The sequence below is a fragment of the Nannospalax galili genome, unplaced genomic scaffold (assembly GCF_000622305.1).
Source record: "Nannospalax galili isolate Female #2095 unplaced genomic scaffold, S.galili_v1.0 scaffold347, whole genome shotgun sequence".
NCBI lineage: Eukaryota > Metazoa > Chordata > Mammalia > Rodentia > Spalacidae > Nannospalax > Nannospalax galili.
The window spans coordinates 962,728-985,290 of NW_008355793.1; the positions used below are offsets into that span (position 1 = coordinate 962,728).

The window sequence follows — 22,563 nt, forward strand, 5'->3', positions numbered from 1 at the left end:
GCAGGCAATACACTTATACACATAAAATAAAAATAATAAATTAAAAATTTAAAAAATTAATATCTAGTTTTCCCATAACATAAACCAATTTGTGCCAAGGTGACAATGCATGTTAATACCAGGGAATCATTCTTAGGAGTCAAAAGGGGTCTTTCATATTAGCAGAGAAAGGTGTTTTCCTCACATCAATCCAGCTTTGGAGATATTTTGTCAGTGACGCATATTCTTCCTCAAAGCACTGAAGTGTGCTGTATACTAACAACAGAGCCTTATAAAATAAAACAAAACTCTGTATTTTGATAAAATTTAATAAAATAATATTTCAAACTGTACAGCCACTATCAGAACACACACTGCCCTTGGCATCTCCAGCAGTTTCTGCTGTCAGTGCTTATTCTGTTGGGGATCTCCATTTTCTCTGGGGTTGTTCCTATATGAGTCAGTATTAGCGTTTCCATTGTTCCCTCTGCAGTACCTTGTCTCCCTTCTTTGCAGGGGCCTTTTTAGGTTGGGATCTGGGTTTGGCGAAGAAAGTTTAGTGGACCACCCTGCACACTTAGCTTTACCTCCCCTAGCATTCCAATCTTCAGTCTTTCTATTGGCATGGCATGGTGGTGAGGTCAATGTCTGGACATAGGTGATGAACATGGAGATGCGGAGGAACAGCGTTTTGGTCATTCTTGCTTCTTCACATTGCCGCTCAGCAATATTTTTTTAAAGAGGGGGTCTCTCAATGAACATGGACCTCACTGTAGACTAGGCTAAACTAGAGGACCACTAAAATACAGCAATCTTCCTGTCTCCTCTTGTCTCTGTCTCATTGCTGGATTGCAGGCATACGCCATCACTTTTTTTTTTAAACCTTGGTGTTAAGGATCAAAGTAGTATCCTCATACATAGGGTGCAAACACTACTGATTGAGCCCTTTCCTTAGCCCCTCTTTTTATTATTTTTGAGGGCAACCTTTCCTAATTTTGGGAATACACTAACCACTTGCATTAACCATTCTTTCTTAGAGAAATTTTTGCAAAGAACCAGATTAATGACTGCTCTTGCATGACACATCAGCAACTCTCTTCCATGGGGATAGTTTGCTGTAATACAGTTTCTTCCTTACAAGTCACTTAAATTCTGGATTCCCCTTCTTCTAGCCAGAAAATAACAGTGATGAATATCATAATCAACATTTTTGGGGCATTCTCTTATTAAAGGACTCACAAGCAGACATGATTATGGGTTGAACTAAAATAAAATTTAAAATCTCCTTTAGCTTTGGTTTCCTCATCATTAAAATGGTGGCCCTAATACCCATCTGCATGGAAAACTGCTTTGAGAACTGCGAGTTTCCTGCACCAAATATAAAAACCGATGCCTGAAACTTAGTAGGCATGGTTTTAGATTTGGACCATTTTTGCTCTTTTGCCCTTTTTATTGTTATTGTTGCTTTTTTTCTGAAAGTAGCTGAGCCTTTACAATTCTTCATTTCTTTTATGCAACTATTCTTTTCAATCAGCTTGCTCTTCTCAACACATTGTGGAGACCTAACTATTTCACTTCCAATAGACCTCACTAGGTTTATTGAAAGGACAGCTTCAGGAGCACAGATGTGCAGAGAGACCTTCCCTCTGTGGTGATGATCCGGCAGTTTCCATGTCTAACTTTCTAACTTCTTTAAGTATCACATTGCCAATAAGATTTCAGTATCATTTATACATAATATGGTCCTTACCTCCGGAAAGAGTTGAAGAAGTTGTCTTGACTTAATCATACTTGAGATAGGGAGGTTATATGTTAAAATGAGATGACAGTAACTCGTGTGGCAGTTAACTAGGACTTGATATGGAGTTACCCCAATTTTTCAAACTGAAGGTTGAAATAATTATACAGTTTATCAAGATAATTGGGACAAGGGCATTGTGTGAAAGACAGTATTATCTTAAATTTTAGTTTCAATTCGAAAGGCCAGTGTGATTGCATTTCATTTGGAAAAAAGTTTGAAAGTCACCAGATTAGGTTAACAGCTCTGAATGTTCTTCTGTTACCTGTCAGGTAATTTAATAAACTTTCACTGAGCTTCTATTATGCTGCAAACATTGTTCTGTATGACTGATTGATTGTTTTCCTTTTCTGTATTACCGGTGTGCTGTGGTGTGGGACAGGTAACCCGTGTCCATTCAACTCTTCTGGGCCTCTGGTGTAAGTTTGAGAGGTTGCCTGTTACTAAATTGACTCTTCAATTGGGCAGCATAAAACAGATTCTTAGAGTGAAGCGGGGCTTCCCTAAAGCTCCTGAGAATGACGTAAGCGTTAACCTTTTGCCTACTGGGTTTTCATTCAGCCCCGGCTGAAAAGCCTCACCTCCAGATAGGGTGGGAGTGGGGCAGCAGGTAGAGGCGGCGGGAGGGGCTGCGGGAGAGTTAGGGTAATGGCTGAGAGGGGCATTTGTTTGGAGGTAGGGCCGGTCACCTAGGATGGGCAGGATGGGAGAAGCTAATACACAAAAGGCCACTTCCGGCTCAAGTTTCCTTACCAAGTTTCTTTCAGTTGAACTTTTGGGGGTCTAGGGTGCGTGTGTGTGTGTGTGTGTGTGTGTGTGTGTGTGTGTGTATGTTTCTGGAGGAAGTGAGCGTCCCCACTTTTGTCTGTGACTATCTTTCTCCACATCTGTGCTGGTGTTTGCAGCGGGGAAGGCAGGCCCAGCTGGAGGCTGCAGGGGATCCACCGTCCCACCGGGACGTCCTGAGCCTCCGCCACAACACAGGCTCGGTGGAGACAAAGGGACGGGCGAGGGGCGGTACGCAGGGCCAGCGGGGCGTGGGCCCGGTGGCCCGGGGCGCGGAGCGGGTGGGAGCCGGGGCGGAGACCCGCCACCGGCCCGGCCTCCGGGCTCCGCTCAGTCTTTGACCCTCGGTCCCCCGCCCCCCGCCGGATGAGCCACTGGAACCGCTGCCACGGCCGCTGCTCGATCCTTGTCTGCCCGTACCGAGCGCAGCACCGCGGCACCCGAGGCATGGCTGTGTCCTGGAGAAGTTGGCTGGCCAACGAAGGGGTTAAACACCTCTGCCTGGTAGGATGGCGGGCCTGCGGTTTTGTTTCTCCTGCTGCGAGTTTGATTCATTCTTTGAGCAGGCGGTGCTGGGGTGGGACAAGAGAAGTGGAAGTCTGGGGCGGGGGGGGGGGGGGGGGTCTCATTTGAAACCTCACCTTCCACAACTTTATGCATTGTTTAAGCCTGCAAGTGCTTAGGAACTTTATGACGGAGATGGGAGAGCAGATGTGGAGCAAGGCAAAGCAAATGCAACTTCTTAACTCTTCAACACGTTTGCCTCATTTGCTCTTCCAGTTGTTTCTGTTTCCTTCGGACACTGTGATGCCACTAATTTTTTCTTACTCTCATTCTGTATTGGGGATGGGACATAAAGTATCTGGAGATCTGTAGATGGATGTACTTACCACCAAACACCCTCAGGTGGAGGGGCTGGGTAATGCCAGATGAACATTACCCCTGGATGGATTTTCCCTTTCTGGTTGAGTTCTGATTGAGAGTTCTTTCTGTAACTGCTAACTGAGTTTGCATCTGCAGTGTTGTGTCAAGTGAATGGTTTCCTTCACCAGGTGGTATTTCTTTTTTAAAAATTTTGCTTTCTCTTCCCTTTTGATTGGTTAGGTCATCTGGTTATCCTTGAATGTCCTGCTTTTCTGGAAAACTTTCGTGCTGTACAATCAGGGGCCGGAATACTACTACATCCACCGGATGCTGGGCGTAAGTGTAACTTGGGTGACCTGGTGGAGTGGGTTTAATGCAACCAACTGGGTCAGTGCATCCGTTCCTCAAAGAAATATTTGCTGTAAACTTAAGAAACATATTGATCTCAGAAGTGGTCAGGCTTCTTGATTTATCATTTGGTCTTTGAAGAACCAAAGGTAATGTCTGCTAAATTGTAATGAACGAATTTGCCACATCAGGTTCTTTGTGCCTGTGAGAAGTTGATGTTTTTTGCAAGCTGTGTGGAGCCTAGAAGATTTGCTCTTCCAGGAGGACCAGCAGCTGACAGGCTGTTAGTCTACACTTATCAAGGCTTTCTGCCTGTCCACAAGTGTATCCAGAGGACTTCTGCACTGTTTTCTTTTACTGATAGTTCTCATTGTATGCCATTACTCATTTCTGGTAGATCTTGGCTGTTTGCCTTGGGTTATTGGCTGATTATGTTTCTGGTCTAATATGAGTACAATATTTTACAAAACTTTGCTTTTATGTTAATGCACATTCTCTTTGATCTGTTTCTGATCTTATTCTCCTTTTCTATCTTCAACTTTCAAGGGTATCTGAAAGTTTCAAGGGTATTTGAAATGACAGGGTATCTGAGGACCTGTCTGTGTAAGGAGACTGTGGTCTTCTGAGCAAGAACAAAAAGCATAAAACCTACTGCAAATCTCAGGACACCTGACCAAGTAGATTGATCATGCTCACTTGGGAAGAAAACCTATTCTAGAGAGGAGATTTACTGCTTTGTTTTTCATAAATTTATATATTTCTATTTAAAATTCACTTCGGATTAATTCAGTGCACCCAGCCCTCCCTTTCATGGTTTGAATATACAGCTTTTCTTTTAGTCTTAATACCTTGAGTAGTGGTTGGCACAGAATACAGTATTCATTACCTATCGGTTATACCATACCTATGGTTTTAGCTAATGGGTTCCAAAAGTTTCCAAACTGAACATCTCTTATTGAAGATTCTGAAATTCAGCATGTTTGTCTGTCTTCCATCCAGTTATTCAGGACTACTTTTCAATTTGCTTCTGAATGAAGGTGTAGAAAATAAAACCTCCCCTTGTTCTCAAGTGGCTGACAATTATGATGCTAATATCAGTAAATAAACAAGTTAAGAAAAATATTATTTGATAAACTCCTAAGAACTGCTAGTCTTTCATTATTGTTTCCTGGAAAGTTCACTATTCAATGTTGAGCTAATGAACTGAAAGGCTTTAATGTGAAGTTGATTTGAATTACTAAATAACTTGATGAACAACTTGGAGAAAATTCTTGAGAATTACAGTGACAAAATATGTCCTAAATCAAAAGGAAACCTATTGTAGTAACTTGGAAAGCCGTAATTCAGCTTTAGAGTTTTACTCTACGACAACAGAAATTTATTTTTGGAATCCAAAAGGTAATTTTTATGAATTTGGGTGTGGTATAATTTAACTGCAAATTTGTATTGGTGGCAAGTCATATAAGATTGAGATTGCATCTCCATGCACATACACACTCATACAAATATAGTCTAACCAATTTTTAAGTCACTGAAAATATGTTCTCCTTCTTCACTTTCATTCTACTTCAGTGCCCTTGACCAAGTGATAAGACAAATCTGAGAGGTTCAAGGACAATTAGCATATGGTAGGGACTAAACAAAATAAATTTAAAAGCTGATTAGGGGACAAAATGAAACACTGGGCACAAAAAGGGCAACAGGCCCATTGATGAAGTGCAAGATCATTATACTGTTAGCTCTCTTGGAAGCTTAAGACTCCACAGTGGGTGGATCTTTAAGCTGTCTAGTCAGGCTTCAGTAGTTCAACGAGATTCCTTATAGAGAGGACTGGTGTTTCTTGTCATTTTTCACTTTTCAGAAAAATTAATTTCTAGTTATGTATTTATCTAAGCTTTTGGAACAGATGTTTCAACTTACATATTACTTTTAGTGAAAAGAAATGTCTCCCACAGTTTTATTATTAACTTTAGAAAGAAGTATTTAGTTTTATTTGTCCTGGGCTTACCTGTTCTAACCTTATAATGATTGTGGTATTGTTTAATACAGAAAGGATTTACAATGCTTTCTAGATTACAGACAAGAACAGTACAGCAATGAGATATAATTAATTTAAAATAAACATTGCTCATCCCCATGTTGGAATATGGAAGCCCTAAGGGATATATGAGTATTCTGATATTATTTTAAGTGCCCTTAAACTGAACTCTACATTCACACAAAATAATGATGGTATTTTGGGAAATCAGTTTGATTGTACCATTTTAAAACACAAGTGGTGGGCTGAAAAGATGGCTCAGTGAGTAAGACCACTTCCCTCACAGGCATGAGGACCTGAGTTCAAATACCTAGCACCCACATAAAAACTGGGGTGTGGCCATGAGCACCTGTCATCCCACTGCAATGGGAGGCAGAGACATGAAGATCTCTTGCTGACAGCTAACCTTGATTCAGGTTCAGAGAGAGGAAACCCTGTCTCAAGAGTATGAAATTGGTAGAGCAGAATACCTGATGTCATTCATAAGCATACATGGGTACATGTATACACACACAGGTGCACACATACCACAAATATACACCACCACCCCACACACAGACAGACTAAAGAAACGCAAATGGAAATAATACATCCATTCTGCAACTCTTTTGCTGAGAACATTAGGTACAGAGGTCTCTGTCACTTACCTGTAAAGTGTATTAACAACGTTATCTTGGTATTGTAGGCTGGAAGGAGTCACAGAATGTATCTTATTCACAGGAAGATGTAGATCCCAAGAGGTATTAATTCTCAGTAATTCCTTGACATATCTACTTTGTATTGAAAACAATTACTGATGAAAGTTTACGCGCACCTGTAATATGCCAGACACTTTGCAAATACTTGTTTTCATTTGGACACTATTCTACCTACCTTATATGAGGAAGTACAGGTCAATAAAGCTGTGTGGCTTGTCAGATGTCTCTGGGAGGTCTGACTCCTTTGCTTTTCCCTCATAATAAACATTTTTCTAATGCACTTCATTTGCCAATTTTAGAAACTTAAACCTCTGACTGGTATTCCTCCTTATAAGTGTTGTCCAACAGAAATAGAATGTATTACATAAAGTAAAAGTAAGCTAGACTAATTAGACAATACCTTTAACCTAATAAATAAAAAATCCAATCATTTCAACTGTATTCATGAAAAAAATTAATGCAGTATTTTACATTTTGTTCTAACTAAATATTTAAAATAGAGTATGTATTTTATACTCATTCACAGTAAAGTTAAGTCACTAAACTCTTATTAGAAATACTTGACTTACACTTAGATTTTACAAAATTTACAGGTAAAAATCTGGTTCATATACCAAATGTTCCAAACATGCAAAAAGATTTCCTAACAATATAAATACATCATTTTAAAAATTTAAATTTGAGTCAGGTGCCTGAGACTTGTACAGAGAGTGTCCTCAGTCTCAGCTGCTTGAGAAGCTGAAGCAGGTGGATTGCTTGAGCAATGAGTACATCGTATAGTAAGACCCTGTCTTAAAAATAAAAGTGAATGAAATTAATAAGCCAAAAATTAAGTAAGTTCCTTGGTAATCTTTTCTACATTAGATACACACTGAGTCACCATGCGTGACAAGTGACTTGTGGGGACATTTCAGAGACCGGAAGAAGATATTCTTACCTTCATTACAATGTGAATTTACCATTTTGCTTAAAGGAAACATCTGGTCAACCAAATAACTAAATTAAAAATAATAGCTGGGGTGGGTGAGATGACTCAGCAGGTGCGAGTGCCCGCTGTCAACCCTGACAAACTGAGCTGCTCTTCATAATCCACATGATCAAAGGAGAGAAGCGACTCCCAGAAGTTGCCTTCTGACCCCCACATGCATGCCATAGCATGCATGCACAGCATAGCACAGATGTGCACATGTGCACACATACACAATAAATAAATAAATAAATAATAAATGTATGAAAGAAAAAAAATACTGTATCTGGATGTTGGTAGCTTTATTGTTCTTCCTCTACAAAGTTGATATTGGGTGGAAGGGTGTGAGATTTAATTATTGGCCTGGACTCTTAAGAGTTTCTCAGAGTTCTGCTTTATCTCTTGAGCATATATATTTTTTTTGTAGTACCTCTTAAGAATAATGGGAAAATGTACGTAAAGGTTAAATTACAAAGCTTTTACCTTTGTTTGTATTAATAAAAGGGAAAGATCTGATAAGCGTTTTGAATGCATTATGCCTGCCATCTAATGGATTACGAAGCAGCTATTGAAATAACCTTTGAGAAGAATATTAACATGGAAAAAGGTCCAGAAAATACTAAGTTGAAAAACAGAAACTCTAAAGAGCTTCACTAATTTTTTCCAAACATAAACTTTTATTCTTTTTTTCTGGTTTTTGGTTTTGTTTTGGAGATAGGGTCTCATGTGGCCCATGATGATCTCAGATTTGCTATGTAGCAAAGGATGACCTTAACCTCCTGCCTTAGGATACATTTTTCTACAAGTTGAGCAGTAAACCAAAGAAAGAATAAAATATATGCTTTTTTTTTTTTTTTTTTTGGTCTTTTTGAGACAGGGTCTCTCCCTGTAGCCTCTGCAGGCTTGGAACTCACCCTGTAGAAATGGATAGCTTCAATATCAGAGAGATCTGCCTGCCTCTGCTGGGATTAAAGGCCAGTACCATCATGCTTGACAGAAACACTTGCTCTTAAGATTGTTAAGAGTCCTATCAATATCTGACTGTCTGTATCAAAGCTGTGACAGACAGCTGCCAATATATATCACATTGTTTTGACTGTCACTTCTTTTAATATTGCAATGAAGTTTTTCCTTGTTGGAAAAAATAAGAATTATAGGAAAAAGATTTAATTCCCCAAACTGAAATGTGTTCATTTTTATTTCCCTGTGACTGCTCTTACAACAAAATTAAGGCTTACAAAACTCTCAATTGATAGAGAAAATTAGATCTTAAGTGCTAGAAGATTAAATAAAGGAGGAATTAATATGTTTTAGTAGGAGTTCTGCTTATGAGTATTCTTTCCCAGACTGGTTGATACAGACAGAGAGACATCATGGTCATGGCTGGTTTACACTTGATTAACATACTAATCTGATCGTACACATCCTAGGAGATGTTTAATTATGACATGCTGTGAATCTTAACATTGTCTGAGAGGAAAAAAAATAAAATCTTGAGTGAAGGCTGGGAGAAGTATGTAAACAAACAAATCAACTAATAACCTCATCCAGTCTCCTGTAGCAATTTGTTAAATAAAGGATTCCTTTGAATATTTAAGATGAAATCTGTTTCCATTTATTTACTTTGAGGAATGGAAAATGTGGTTACTTCTGACTTTATTAGAGAATACCAGTGTGTTGTAAGAAACCCTGAGAAATTTAGTTTTCTATTTTTTTATTGGTATATAGCCATTGCTTACACTGTTACATTTTATAAAGAAAAATTTTTTCAAATACATTGTGTATTGTTTAATAAAGCGTTGAGACTAGGACTGGGGATGAAGTTCAGTGGTTGGGTGCTTGCCCAGTGCATATAATGCTGTGAATTCTAATACCTATACCATCACCAAAAGTAAGGAAGAAAGAAAAGTTATAGTACAAGTAAAGCAATTTGACTCCAATTTTTGCCTCTGGAAGTCCATATGTTCATGGCTGTTTTTGAGATGTATTTTGATATTTGAATGATCCTTTGATATCATTTAATTGATATAAACATTTTAATGTGAGAAAATAATACTTTTATGGTACTAGGTCAACATGTCTTCATTTTGTATTTTGTTTTTCTCTCTGAAATGACTTTTGTGTGTAAAGTATTCACTTTTAATCTAGCTGTTCTCTGGCTAGGTGTGGTGGCACAGACTTTAATCCTAGCACTCAGGATGCAGAAGCCTTTATGAGTCTGAGGCCAGCCAGGGCTACATAGTGAGACCCTGTCTCAGAAAATGAAAACCAAATCCCCCAAAATAAAACAAAGAAACAAACACAGTCTAGTTGTTCTCCTTGTGCTATGATAAGAAGTTAATTTTCTTTTGCTTTTTCCACATATATTGCTTTAGATCTACTGTATAGTAAGATTTTTTCTGTGCCTTTGGGAACTTTCTGAGATTCCCATGTTCTGTGGAAAAGAGTTGTGAATGTTCTCTCTTTCTAACTTTCTGGTGAAACAGGAATGAGGTTTCTTGGGTCAGCTGTGGTACTGTAGAATCAGCTAAAGGAGAGTTGTCCTCTCATGAGTCCTAGGGTTATCAAATAACATTGTATGGAGTCAGCTGTCTGTTACTGTGGGAGTCTGTGATCTTCAAATGCATAGACAGGGTTAGTTTGACAGTTTTGTTTCTGTGAAGGAGGTATATATGCTTCCTGTGAATTTCAAAGAATGCTCAATCATTAACTTCCCCCCTTTATAACCATAATATAAAAGTCACTAGCTAGAATTAGCCACACATGCACTGTGGTTTCAATGTAGTTGCCATTTTTAGATAAGTTTGCTATTGATGTTTGTTTTTATACTTTTTTCATATTTTTTTTTTATTTTTTAGAGGAAACATTTCATTACAGCTTTAACATACACAAAACAATTTCCAGAGCAAAGATACATCTCTTTCAAAAGTGGCTATAAAATTTTTAGGTTCACAATTGAATTAATACAGTTATACAATATTGAACTCAGTATAAACCCTGTAAGACATAAAATTAAATGTGTTTTTAACCTTTAAAAAAGTGTTTTTATTCTTAACCTTCTGTCAATTAAAATGGTTTTCTTCCTGATTATTGACAAGTAAATTGGTTTACATAACTTTAACAAAGTCATATTCTTTACTTGCTTATACTAGAGAGCAAGGCAAAATTTTTAGAGCTGAGAGTTTTGCTACTTTGTTTTTCTGAGACTGGATGGCCTCAGACTCACTGTACAGCACAGGCACAGGCTGGACTTAAACTCCCAATCCCTCTGCCTCTACCTCTGAGTGCTGTGATTATAGACATGTACCACCTGGCCCAGTGGAAATCTTGATGTCTTTACTTATATTTCTTTTCTATTTTCTGAAATAGAAAAATGAGATTGAAGTGGGTTGCTCATTACCGCCCACTAAATTTGTGGTCTGGTAATTATTTGGTCTGTTAGTTCGCTCAGTCTAGTCTGAGCCCCACCCTCCCCACCTGGGTTAAGTACCTGGGAACAGAGGCAAGAACACATTAACCTCCACTTTGCCACAGCTTTTTACTTTATATGAAATGATATTTGAATATGCATGACAGATTAAGAAGACTGGTGACTTGTCCTCAAATAAAATGTTTTCAGCATCACAGTTATTTTTGGCTTCTCTTAAATTATTAAGGAATTATGAGGATTTTTTATGTCAGTTATTTTTTATTCCACACATCATTCATTCATTCAAGAATACGGCTCGGTAGGCACAGGAGCTTGTTGCCAAACCAGATGACCCAAGTTTGATCCCTGGGATGCACATGATACAAGGAGTGAACCAACTCCTGTACTCCTGCAAGTTGTCCTCTGGCCTCCACATGTGTATCATGGTACATACACGTCCACACACATACACACACACAAGTGCACACATACATTTTTCTAAAAAGAGAATTCCAGGTTCTAACACAATCTGTCTGAGAGCCCTGCATGGTATAGCACATCAGCAAAGCTTGGCCTTCACTGTCAGACTGATGAGGGCCCATGCTGGGCTCCATGGTAGCTATGCGACCTATGGAAAGCTTTCTAAATGCCATTAAGTCTTGTTATACACCTCTGCATAGTTCTCTTCTATAAATGTTGCTATTCAAGGCAGTATAAACTTGGAAGCTGAGTTGACTCCTAGACAAAACTTGTTTCTTCATTTTGCTAAGAAAATATGAATATCAATAACAGATTGCATCATTGAAGACTGGTGAAATCTGACACTCTAGTCTGATAGCATTGCAGTGATTAATTATGTAATCTTTTCAATTAAACTACTGAACAGATGTTTTCAAATTTTTGTTTTGATGCTGAGAAACTGAATTACAGAGGTCCTCATATTTGTAATTTATATAGCATAGGATTGTAGTCCATGCTTCTTAGTTGTTGAATTTGTATTTTTTTTTATTTTATTAAATTAGCTGACAAATACAAATTGTCTATAACATTGGTTTGAAATATATATGATAGAGTGAGCTAATGAACACATACATTAGCTTATAATATCATTTTTTTGTGGCTAGAATAGAGTTTTGGCAGTTTTGAAGAATATGATACATTGACAACCATAGTCACCATAATGTGCAGTTTGTCTTTTTGGCATATTCTTAATTATCTAACAATTCTTAGTCTTTGACAGCATCCCCCCTTCCCAACTCTACCCTATCCTCCCTATTCCTATAAACCCAGTGAATTTAGCTTTGCTAGATTTATCAAATAAGTGAGATCATGTGGTGATCTTTTTATGCTTGATTTATTTCACATAACATGGTAATCTCCAGGTTCGCCCATCATGATGTTGCAGTGAACAGGATTTTTCTCTTCTTTTTTTAAATAAACATGGAATATCATTTCATTGTACATGTTTCATATTTATATCTAGCTATCCATTGGCAAAGCTTGTATTCTGAATCTTTGTGTTCTTCTGCCTCTGTGCATTATTAATGATAGAATGCACCACAGGGAACTTTTGTCTTAGTGAATCAATAACAATCAGATTTTTCTCTTTAAACTTATTTAATCCTTATGTTTAATTGAGTTGTTCTTTTAATATTTTATTCATTTTTTATGTGTATGAATGTATTTCCTGCTTGTTTGAGAAGGTCAGAAGAAGGTATCTGATCCTCTGGAACTGGAGTTACAGACAGTTTTTAGCTGCCATGTGGGTGCTGGGAATCGAACCTGGGTCGTCTGTAAGAATAGCCAGTGCTGTGAACTGCTGAGCCATCTCTCCAGCCCCCTGATTGAATTGTTGTAATAACCTAGGAAGATAGGAATTTTCAGCTTCATAAAACCAAGAAACAGATTCACAGCAGTTACAAAGCTTTCCATAGATCACATAGCTACCACGGAGTCCAAAATGGGTCCTCATCAGTCTGACGGTAAAGACCAAGATTTGCTGACTTGCTGTACCATGCAGAGCTCTCAGACAGATTGTGTTAGAACCTGGAATTCTCTTTTTAAAAAATGTGTGTGTGTGTGTGTGTGTGTGTGTGTGTGCACTTGCATGTGTGTATTTGTGTGGACATGCATGTGCCATGATACATGTGTGGAGGCCAGAGGACAACTTGCAGGAGTATAGGAATTAGTTCTTTCCTTTTATCATGTGCGTCCCAGGGATCAAACTCAGGTCATCAGGTTTGGCGATAAGCTCCTGTACCTAATGAGCCTTATTCATGACCCAAACTCTTTGTTCTTAGCTGATGTTTTTATGCATCCTCTCACATTAGTCCAGAATAAGACTGTTTCACTGTGTGTTTATGTGTTTATTAATATGCCTCTGTGCCTGTCAACAAGTTTTTGACCAGAAGTAAAGACAGGATGTTATGCTATTCTTAGATTTCAGTCAAACTTTTGTACATTGCCTGAACTGGTATCTATGGTTATAAGCATTCTAGGACAGTCTAAGTATCACAGACTGGATGACTCCAACAAAAGCAACAACAAAATGTTTCCTCACAGTTTTGGAGAAGTCAAGTGTCAGATTGTCAACAGGACTGTAGTCATCTAAGTGCCTCCCTCTTTGACTGATAGATGACTCCTTTCCTCCAATATTTCACATGGTCTCCTGCTGTGCATGCCTGTTTCCTTAGCTCCTCTTCTTCCAAGAACACAAAATACAGCAGAATAAAGGCCTAGTCCAATGAGATCATTTAACCTTAATTATCTCTTTAAAGACAATCTTCTCTAAAAATTTTGAGGTCCTGCATAAAGAAAACAACTTATAAATGTGGGAGGATAAAATTCAACCTGTGGCATTTACCAAGTACATGCGTCTTCCTCTGAACATTGACCTTGAGTTTGGAAGACTGAAACAAAGATTACTATCTATTTTCTGTACCTTCAGAGTCCCAGAAGGACTTTGCACAACAGCCCTTTCCAGACTCATTTAGAAGGGTCTTCTTTCCATGTTCTAGCTTACTTTGTAGAACTTCAGTCTTATGACAACCCTACAACTATTTTGAATAACATTCTTATAGAACCCTTATATCCTCCATGTCTTCCGAGAAAAAAATCAAATAAATGAACACCCCCATGAGGAATAGTGTCAGTGTTTCACTTTGATTGCTTGAATCTTCATCGAATATGACTTTAGGGAGCTGATTTCCCAAGGAGAAGCACAGTGAATGCTAAGGAAGCACATCACCTTGCATGCTGCTGTAGTTGCTAATCATAGTAGCTGGGATCACAGTAGTCTTGGATGCCAAGGTTGTCTTTCTCTGAGACTCAGTCAGCTGGGGTTAATGTGGGGAAGCCTGTAGAACTGTGGAATGCCCCAGAGACTGCAGGGACTGTTCTGGTTCATTTATCTCACCTGATCAATGAACTCAACGCTTTCTTTGCATACAAAGCTGAATGTGGATGATAAGTCTTCTAACTCCTGGTCTGTGCTTCTTCCTGCCCATTGTGCTGACCAGTGTGTTCATCACAAAAACCTATTGTAAAATTGCTGAGCTAATTTTGGAGAGGAAAATCATTGTGTAATTTCTATAGTAAAGACTATGTGGTATTTTTTTTTGTCTTTTACTTTAAAAATATTTTTCTTTTTAATTTTGTGCATGTGTCCATCTCTGAATATGAGCACATGCATGCACTGCCTTCAGGGACCAGAGGTGTTGCTGTACTGGAGCTGGAGTTACAGCTGCATGATGTGGGTGCTGGGAACTAAATTCAGACCCTCTGGAAAACTAGCAGGTGCTTTCAACTACTGTGCTTTCTCTATAGCCCTGACACAGGTTTTAGAACTTTCTGGAGATGGATATGAATCTCACTGTTCAGGCGATTATACACATTTGGGACTTGGGAAAACTAATTTTCTGAGACAGAAAGAGTCTATTCTTTGAGGTGAGTTTTAAATCTTACTCTTATGCTAACCGTGAAAATTACATGAGAAAAGGCAGGTGAAACACTCAGTCTTTGGTACCCAGGTACCCAGAAAGTAAGTGTTGCTATAAATAATACATAGTGATATTTAGTATTATTGGTAATGATGCTGTAGATACCAATCAATAATAATATTACTGTGCTGGATAGCTTTAGTTGTCAACTTGACACACCTGGTTTGAGGGAGACTTAATTGGGGAATTGCCTCCACTGGACTGGCCCATGGCTATGTCTGGGAAATTTTCTTGATTGTTGAGTGATGTGAGAGTGCCCACCCCACTGTGGGTGGTGTCACCCCTGGGCATTGTGGTCCTGTATTGTATAAGAAAGCAGGTTGAGCACAGGTCAAGGACCAAGCCAGTAAGCAGCATCCCTCCATGCCCTGTGCTCCAGTTCCTGCCTCCAGGTTCTGGCCTGAGTTTCTTGCCTCCCTCAGTGATGAACTGTGACCAGGGAGATATAAGTCAAATAAACCCTTTCCTTCCCAAGTTGGTATTGATGAAGTGTTTTGTCACAGCAATTGAAAGATAACAAAGGCAATTACAAACTATTTATGTTTGTAGGTATACATATTAAAGGGAATTCGGAGACACAGCGATGGAGAAATTGGCTGAGCATACAGCACACAGTGTGCAGGCCATGGCGATTTGTCCTCTGCTCCCTACCTATAGTACTTAGTAAATGGATGCTCTACAACGGGGCGATATGCTTTCTGCTCAGCAGAAACATTTCAGTCTGATTCCTTTGTTGACTTCTGGCTGCTTCCCTGATCCTTGAGAGACGAAGGCTGTGTGCTGCTCTGTCATTGATATGAAGTCTGAGGGGACTTGGATTATTGGGTAGAATTTCTGTTTGAGCTAGAATATCATTTATGAAAACACCATTAAAATTGTTATTAATTTTAACTAAGATTGGCATTTTCAACAGTTCAACAAAGAAAATTGTATGTATTTAATGAAATATTGTGTCTTAAAAGTAAGTTAAAATAACAGCAACATCTACTTAAATCTTCTTGTGGGCTTGATGTTGGCTTGTATTTCTACTATGTTTTGTGTCAAAGTCCTAAGTATTCTGCAAAGATGGTTTTATTTATAAGAAAAATTAAAAAACGGAATTTGTGAGTAATTTTCCCACTGATTAAAATACCATGTATGAAACCCACTGTGTTAAAAAAATAGGCTTGAAATACACTGATTTTGTTCTTTCTGTTTCTCTGCTCCCTTCATTCATAGCCATTTGTAGTAATCGTGTTGCGTTTTGGTACCTCAGGAAAATATATAATTCTCAGTGTACCCTAGTCTACACTGAGAATTATGACTTCAGTGTTAGTATGTTGAAGAATTGAAAGCAGCTCAAAGGTAAAAGCTGGTCATTATATACTGTTTGTGTCTTTTACCATCTACCCAGGTTTTAAGGTGGCAGCCAGGGTGCTAGGACATGGCTCTCTTTGGTGCCATTAAGGAATGTTTGCAGAAAGGAACCGAAAGTCCTGCCTTCCTGACATAAGATTTCAGTCACCTTTCAACAGCCAGTATACCTCACATATGCAGTCCCGACTACTGCAGTGTGATTTTGAAAGTCCCTGACATGTTTTAGATAGTAGTGACTCTGGTGTTTGGGAGCAAATTACCTTGGTGGGGAATAACTCCCTCCTTAGCCTACCTCACTTTATAGTTTCATATTCAAGTTTGTGATGTGATAAATTTTGTGATAAATATTGTGAGAGAAAGTTTCTTATGGAAAGTGCTTTCTTTTTTGTTCTGGCAATGAGATGAAAGAAAAAGTAGATAAAGTAGGTGAAGTATGGACTTCGAGCAAAGTTTTTTTTTTTTTTTTTTATAAATTAGAAAGCTGAATTTGATTTTTGCTCCTATATATGCAAAGTGAATTCAACATAGTTTTATATGATAAAATTTTTTTCCATAGATTTAGAAATACTTAAGTATATATACTTATATACATAGTTAGCTAGATAGATAGGGAGTAAAATGAAAGAGGTTATATACTCAGAGTCAAAGCATTCTATACACCTGAGATTTGAAAAGACACTTGTTAACACTTGAAGAAATAATTGGAGATGAATGCCTTTTTTTATTATCTTCCTTTTCCCTACAATAGGATTTTCAAAGTAATAATTTCAAATTACAAATCATCATGTGTAATGAAATTTGGAAAGCTCATGCTAGTTGGAAAGTCACAGACTGGCACTCGTTGAAACAGGTTTCATTTTCCCCATGCTGTATACTTTAGGTCTTTCTGTTAACCATTCCCCTCCACATGCTTCCCTATGGGCCTTCCTGTTACTTTGCTCTCCTGAATTTTAAAGGGTGTAAAGGTCCCCTAAGAAGAGAGGGTGAGGAACATGAATGTTAAAAGTACCAGTTGTGGAACTGAAGGTTAGGGTGATGTGAGTGCTTTCACCTACCATTGACATTCTTTCATCAGGTTACTTTATTAGTTGCTTTGGGCCTTTGAACTTGGTCAAGTATCTTTGATTTGATGAGCATAAGTTCCAAACTACATTTACAAAGTACATTGAACTATATAAACAAGAAGCAAAACATACTTTTTTGTTTTGTTTTTACCCATAGTTCATAATATCCAAAGGGGAAAAGCCAGTTAACATCATCAGTAGTCTTTATTAGTAGATTGATTCCAACTGGCAAGAAATGATTCTCCTTACACTCCAAGAATGTACAGCTCTAGTATGACTTCTCCTTCCAGAAGATTCAATAGCACTTGCTGTTGAAACTGTCCATATTCTTGTTACATGTACTACTTTTCTGCAGGGTTGAGGATCATCTTAGACTGTAGAAACTTTGAGTGGACTAACCCTTCGGCCATTTTGATCTGGTATTCCAGATGATGATGTATCATTGTTTGCTTCTTTTCCTCACAAAGTTTCCTGCATGTTCAGGGTCCCCATATATGTATATAATTTGGCTTCTAATTTCAGGAAGAAATTTAAGTTCATGGTTTAAAGGTGAGTAGTGAAGCAAGCATTGGGATAGTTGTGTTGGATGAAGAGTAGATGGGAGGTCAGTATGCATACAGTGATTTCAGCCTGATGTGCTGGACCTGTGACATAGGAAAAGCAAGCCTGTGTTAGCCTTCAGGTCAGCTATGCTCTGCAAAGTTCTCCTCCTTACCTTTTCCAGTGCAGAGACCATTTCTATTGAAGGATGAAAATATAAAAGCATTATATAATTAAATTCTCCAACTCTGAAGGCTTTGTTGTACCTTAGGAACTAGTAAAGATTTAGAGAAGGTCATAAACATCAACATGCATTTAATAGATAATTAAGAAAATTCCATTCCAATAATGTCTTTCAGCCAAATAAGTCAAAGTATTTCATTCAATATATTTTTCACCCTTTGCAACAATTCTATGAGAGAAAGTAAAGGAATTACTTTTGCTGTTTAATTTTTTCAAGTCTAGGTTTTGAATACTAGTGACCTTGACTGAGGCCACAGATGTTACTTGTGATACACATTTTATGGTTTTGTTCCTAGTGAGATTTTCACTCAACAGTATTGTCTTTAGAAACTCATGGGCATGCTAGTATTTAATCCTGAATTCCTTTCATGTTAAACTTTAACTTTCCCAGACGGTCACAGTCTAGAAGTGAATCTTTGGTGCCCCAGGGGATTTTGCACAGAAAGAACAAGGTAGACACAACCTGACAGAAATATTAAATTATGATCCTGTTTTCTTCTGTACAGAGAGAAACCACAAGCTATAATAGTAGCTGCATGTTTCTCAGACTTCTAATAGACTTTTATAAGGAAAAGCTGAACTCACATTGAAAAGGGGAGAAAAGCTTCATTTTTAGAAAGATGGGAAGGAAAATAATAACCTGTAACATAGAGAAGGTTTCAGTTGAGAGTCAGGGAATCTGGAAAGGAGCAGGATGGACTCTACCTTTTGGATCATCACTGTACTTTCACAGAAAATAATTCATCAGCTTTTCTTGTTTATTTATATTTCCATGTTTATTTAGTGTTTATAGTGCATTTGTGATTGTGCATGTGTATGTGTGTGTGTGTGTGTGTGTCTGTGTTTGTACATGTGCATATGTCTAGAAGCCAGAGTTTGACATCAGTTGTCTTTGATTATTGCTTTTCATTTTCCCTTTTTTAAAAAAACATGTTTTACTGAATTTTTGTATATTTCATACAGAACATCTTAATCAATCTTAATCATCTTTATACCCCTAAGCCCACTGGGACACTTCCACAACCCCAGCAGTGGAACCCACACACTCTGTCATCTTTATTAAGGCCCAATGTGTCAAGTCATTGTGCCCAGACATTCCCCAGTGCAAGTCCATCCTCTCAGGTCTGGTCAGCCTATCTAGAGTCCCTCACTTTTGGAAGATCAGCTCTTCTTCACCCAGCAGTAATCAGTTGCCAATATTTCTTCAACTAAGATAGGGGTCTGTTGTCCTTTCCACAGTTCTATGCTGAGATTTTGTCTGCTTGAGTTTGCATGGAACTTGTGTATGGCCATCATTGCTGTAGCTTCATATGGGCAGGGTCCCAAGAGCTTGTAGGACTCTATTTCCATACTGTTGTGTACCTCATCCCTGACTCTTACAGTCTTTCCATCCCCTCTTCTGCAATGCTCCCTGAACCCTGGGTGAATGTAGTTTAATATAGGAGTTCTGTCCAAGAACCAGCATTCTGCAGACTCAATCTTTACACTTTGGCCATTTATGACCTTTTGTGTTCCTAGCCCTCTGTTGCATGGAGGACTTAATGAGAACTGAGCGAATCATTAGTGTCTTCTTTACCCCTGTTTAGGGTTCTGTGAGCCTTAGATCTGTAGAGGTTGCATTGGAGATGTGTCACTTAGGCCTGGGAAATTCATAGACAATGTCTGTGACCAGATGTACTTGGTAATAGTGTCTGCCTGGTGCAAAAGAAGCTTCTTTGATAAATGGTGACTGGGATATTTGTCTGTAAATATAAGAATACATATTTTTCACATAGCAAGAAATTACATTACTCTAGGGATGTGAAAGTCTTGGAGTTTTCTCTAAGATCTGTGACCTCTCCAGTCATGTGTATTTGGTTATGTTTACAGTACCACACTTGAGTTTCCTCCCATTGAGTAAGCTTTTAGTTTAATTAAGTAGCTGTTGATTCCCCCCAAGATAAAAGTGCCACTACTGCACCAATATGTGTGGTGTGCCAGCAATTTGTGTGGTTACTTGGTCTTGAAGCTGGTGTTAGACCATTGATTGATGTTTTTCTCTGGTACCTTCATAGTACTGAGAGGTAGCCTTCAGGGGAAGTGGTTTCCAGGTTAGTTCCAGCTCCATTATTCCAAATCCTCTGTCCAAAGTGTGTTCTGTCTTCAGCAGTAGGGTCTTACCTTTAAGGTCTGTGAGGCCATCAAGGGCTGTGGCAATAGCCTGTATAATTTTGGGAGTCTCTTGGACCACCCTGGCCAACAACTCAAAGGAACTTTTCTGTTATGTGGCACTCTTTCTTGCTATGTAGCCTTTAGCTATACACATGGACTCAGGTAGTGATAGTCTATATGAAATTTTTCCTTAAGTTGTTGGACTAATATGATTCCCTCTGGCTTTTTAAAACTAGCTAGGTATTGTTTATCTCTCGCATTGTCTAACCCTTCCACCATTGTTTCCCCATTTAAAGTGTCCCCATTTCTTCTTGATAATATCTGTCTCCTATGGTCCCACCTGTCTTGAGCTCCTTCTTTCCCTTTATCCCCAAGATTCCTTGTTTAACCTTACCTTTCCCCTCACATTTAAATACCTCCACTTTTCTTTTTTTTTTTTTTTTTTGAGAGAAGATCTCTCACTGAAGCTGGAACTCAGTGAGTGGCTAGAATGACTGGCCAGTGGGTTCTGGGGTTCTACCTGTCTCTGCACCCCCAGTGCTAGGGTCACTATGAAGCATCACAACATCCAATTTTTACATGGGTTTTGGGGAGTGAACTTAGATCCTTCTGGCAGATACGTTATTGACTGATCCCTTTCCCAAGTAGCTTCATCAGCTTTTTCTATGTAAGGGATCATGTCTTTTGGAGACCTTCTTTCTTTTTTTTTACTTAGCACTATTGAAATTGAGAAAAGGGGTCAACTTGATTAAAAATTACATTGCAGTTGAAAGTTCTTAGAGCATTTAGTGGACAGAAACCATTAGGATTATTTGGATGGAATTATATTTTTTTATGGTCTGAAGGGATAACCATAAACTTCGTTCTATTACAAGTACCCAAGGGAGAACAAGTTTCAAGGTTTTTTTTGTTGTTGTTGTTGTTGTTGTTGCTGTTGTTTGTTTGTTTAATGATTGATTACTGGGCTCGATTTTCTGGTTGTTCACGGCATGTTCATCATTACTAATTATACATGAAGCTTTATTAAAATAGTTATTTTATGACCTGCTTTTTAAATAGCCAGTCCCTGAAATGTCATTCCTCTTCCCTCCTGCCCTCCCCTCCTTCTCTGCCTTCTCTTTTACCTTCTCCTTTTCTTTCTTCTCCCCATTTTCCTCCTTTTTACTCATGTTATTATCCAACCCATTGCCTTAGACATAGGAAGCAGGTATCCTAGTACTAAACTAATTCTCATTTTGTTTTGGGTGTATGTGTATGTGTGTTTCATATGTGTGTGGGTATGAATGCTCATGCATGCATACATGGAAATTAGAGGTTAATATTAAGTGTCTTCCTGTATTATTCTTCACCCTTTAAAAAGATATCTTATGTAAGAATTTCATACAGATTATTTTTTATATTCAGACACCTCATCTCCATCTTACAACCCCCCCAACTTCATGTACTCTACTATTATTTGTTTTTATTCTTAAGGTCTATCAAATATAATTTGCGTTTCCATAGTGCTCTTGGGTGCGGATCTATAACATAGAGTCTGGTCAATCTACCAGGTGAAATATGAGTAAAGGAAACTGAATCTCCCTCTCCCGGGATCTAAATATTGGTGATAGATCCTCTGCTAAGGCTAGGGTTTCCTATCTACTTCCTCATCAATGCTGAGATCATGTCTGGCTTGGGTTTGCACAGTTTTGTGCATGCTGTAGATTCATATGTGCAACTACCCTGTAGTATCCACACAATACAGATTCCCTGTATTCATCCACCACCCCTTGCTCTTAAAATCATTCTGAATCTTTTCCACAGTAGTCCCTGAGCCTTGAGGAAAAAGGGTGCAATACAGGTTTCCAATTCAGATTCACCCTTTTAAAATTGTTTTCTTTTCCTTTCCCTTCCCTTTCGTTCCCTTCCCTCCCCTCCCCTCCCCTGCCCTCCCTTTCCTTTCCTGAAAGCGTTTCTCACTGAACTTGGAGCTCTCCTACTGACATGACTGACTGGCCAGTGAGCCTCCATGATTTACCTGCCTCTGCTTTCCAGTACTGGAATTATAGGCACATGCTGCCATATAATGGCACACTGTTTTACACTGGTGCTGGGTACATGAACTCAGGTCCTCAGCTTATGCAAAAGGCATTCTACCAACTGAATCATCTCCTCTGCCTTCTAACTCAATTTTCCTTCCTGAATGTAGTCTTGCTCCCATGGAACATCTGTAAGGTTATAAATTCATGTCCACAATCTATTAATTACACAAGCTAAACATTAAAATTATGAATATAAATTTGATTTACAGGCATAAGAAATACAATGTCATAGACATGTTTTAT

General features: G+C 38.5%; 1 protein-coding gene across 3 annotated transcripts in view; it reads left to right on the forward strand.

The window, feature by feature from the left end:
* Window positions 1–2,428: 2,428 nt before the first annotated feature.
* The window catches only part of Nox4 (NADPH oxidase 4), a 161,257-nt gene continuing 141,122 nt past the window's right edge, over window positions 2,429–22,563 (forward strand). For all 3 annotated transcript variants that reach the window (XM_029556406.1, XM_029556407.1, XM_008853620.2), the window contains exons 1-2: window positions 2,429–3,067; window positions 3,668–3,763. In XM_029556406.1, the coding sequence (XP_029412266.1) occupies window positions 2,930–3,067; window positions 3,668–3,763 (234 nt within the window). In that variant the 5' untranslated portion in view covers window positions 2,429–2,929. The remainder of the gene's footprint in view (window positions 3,068–3,667; window positions 3,764–22,563) is intronic.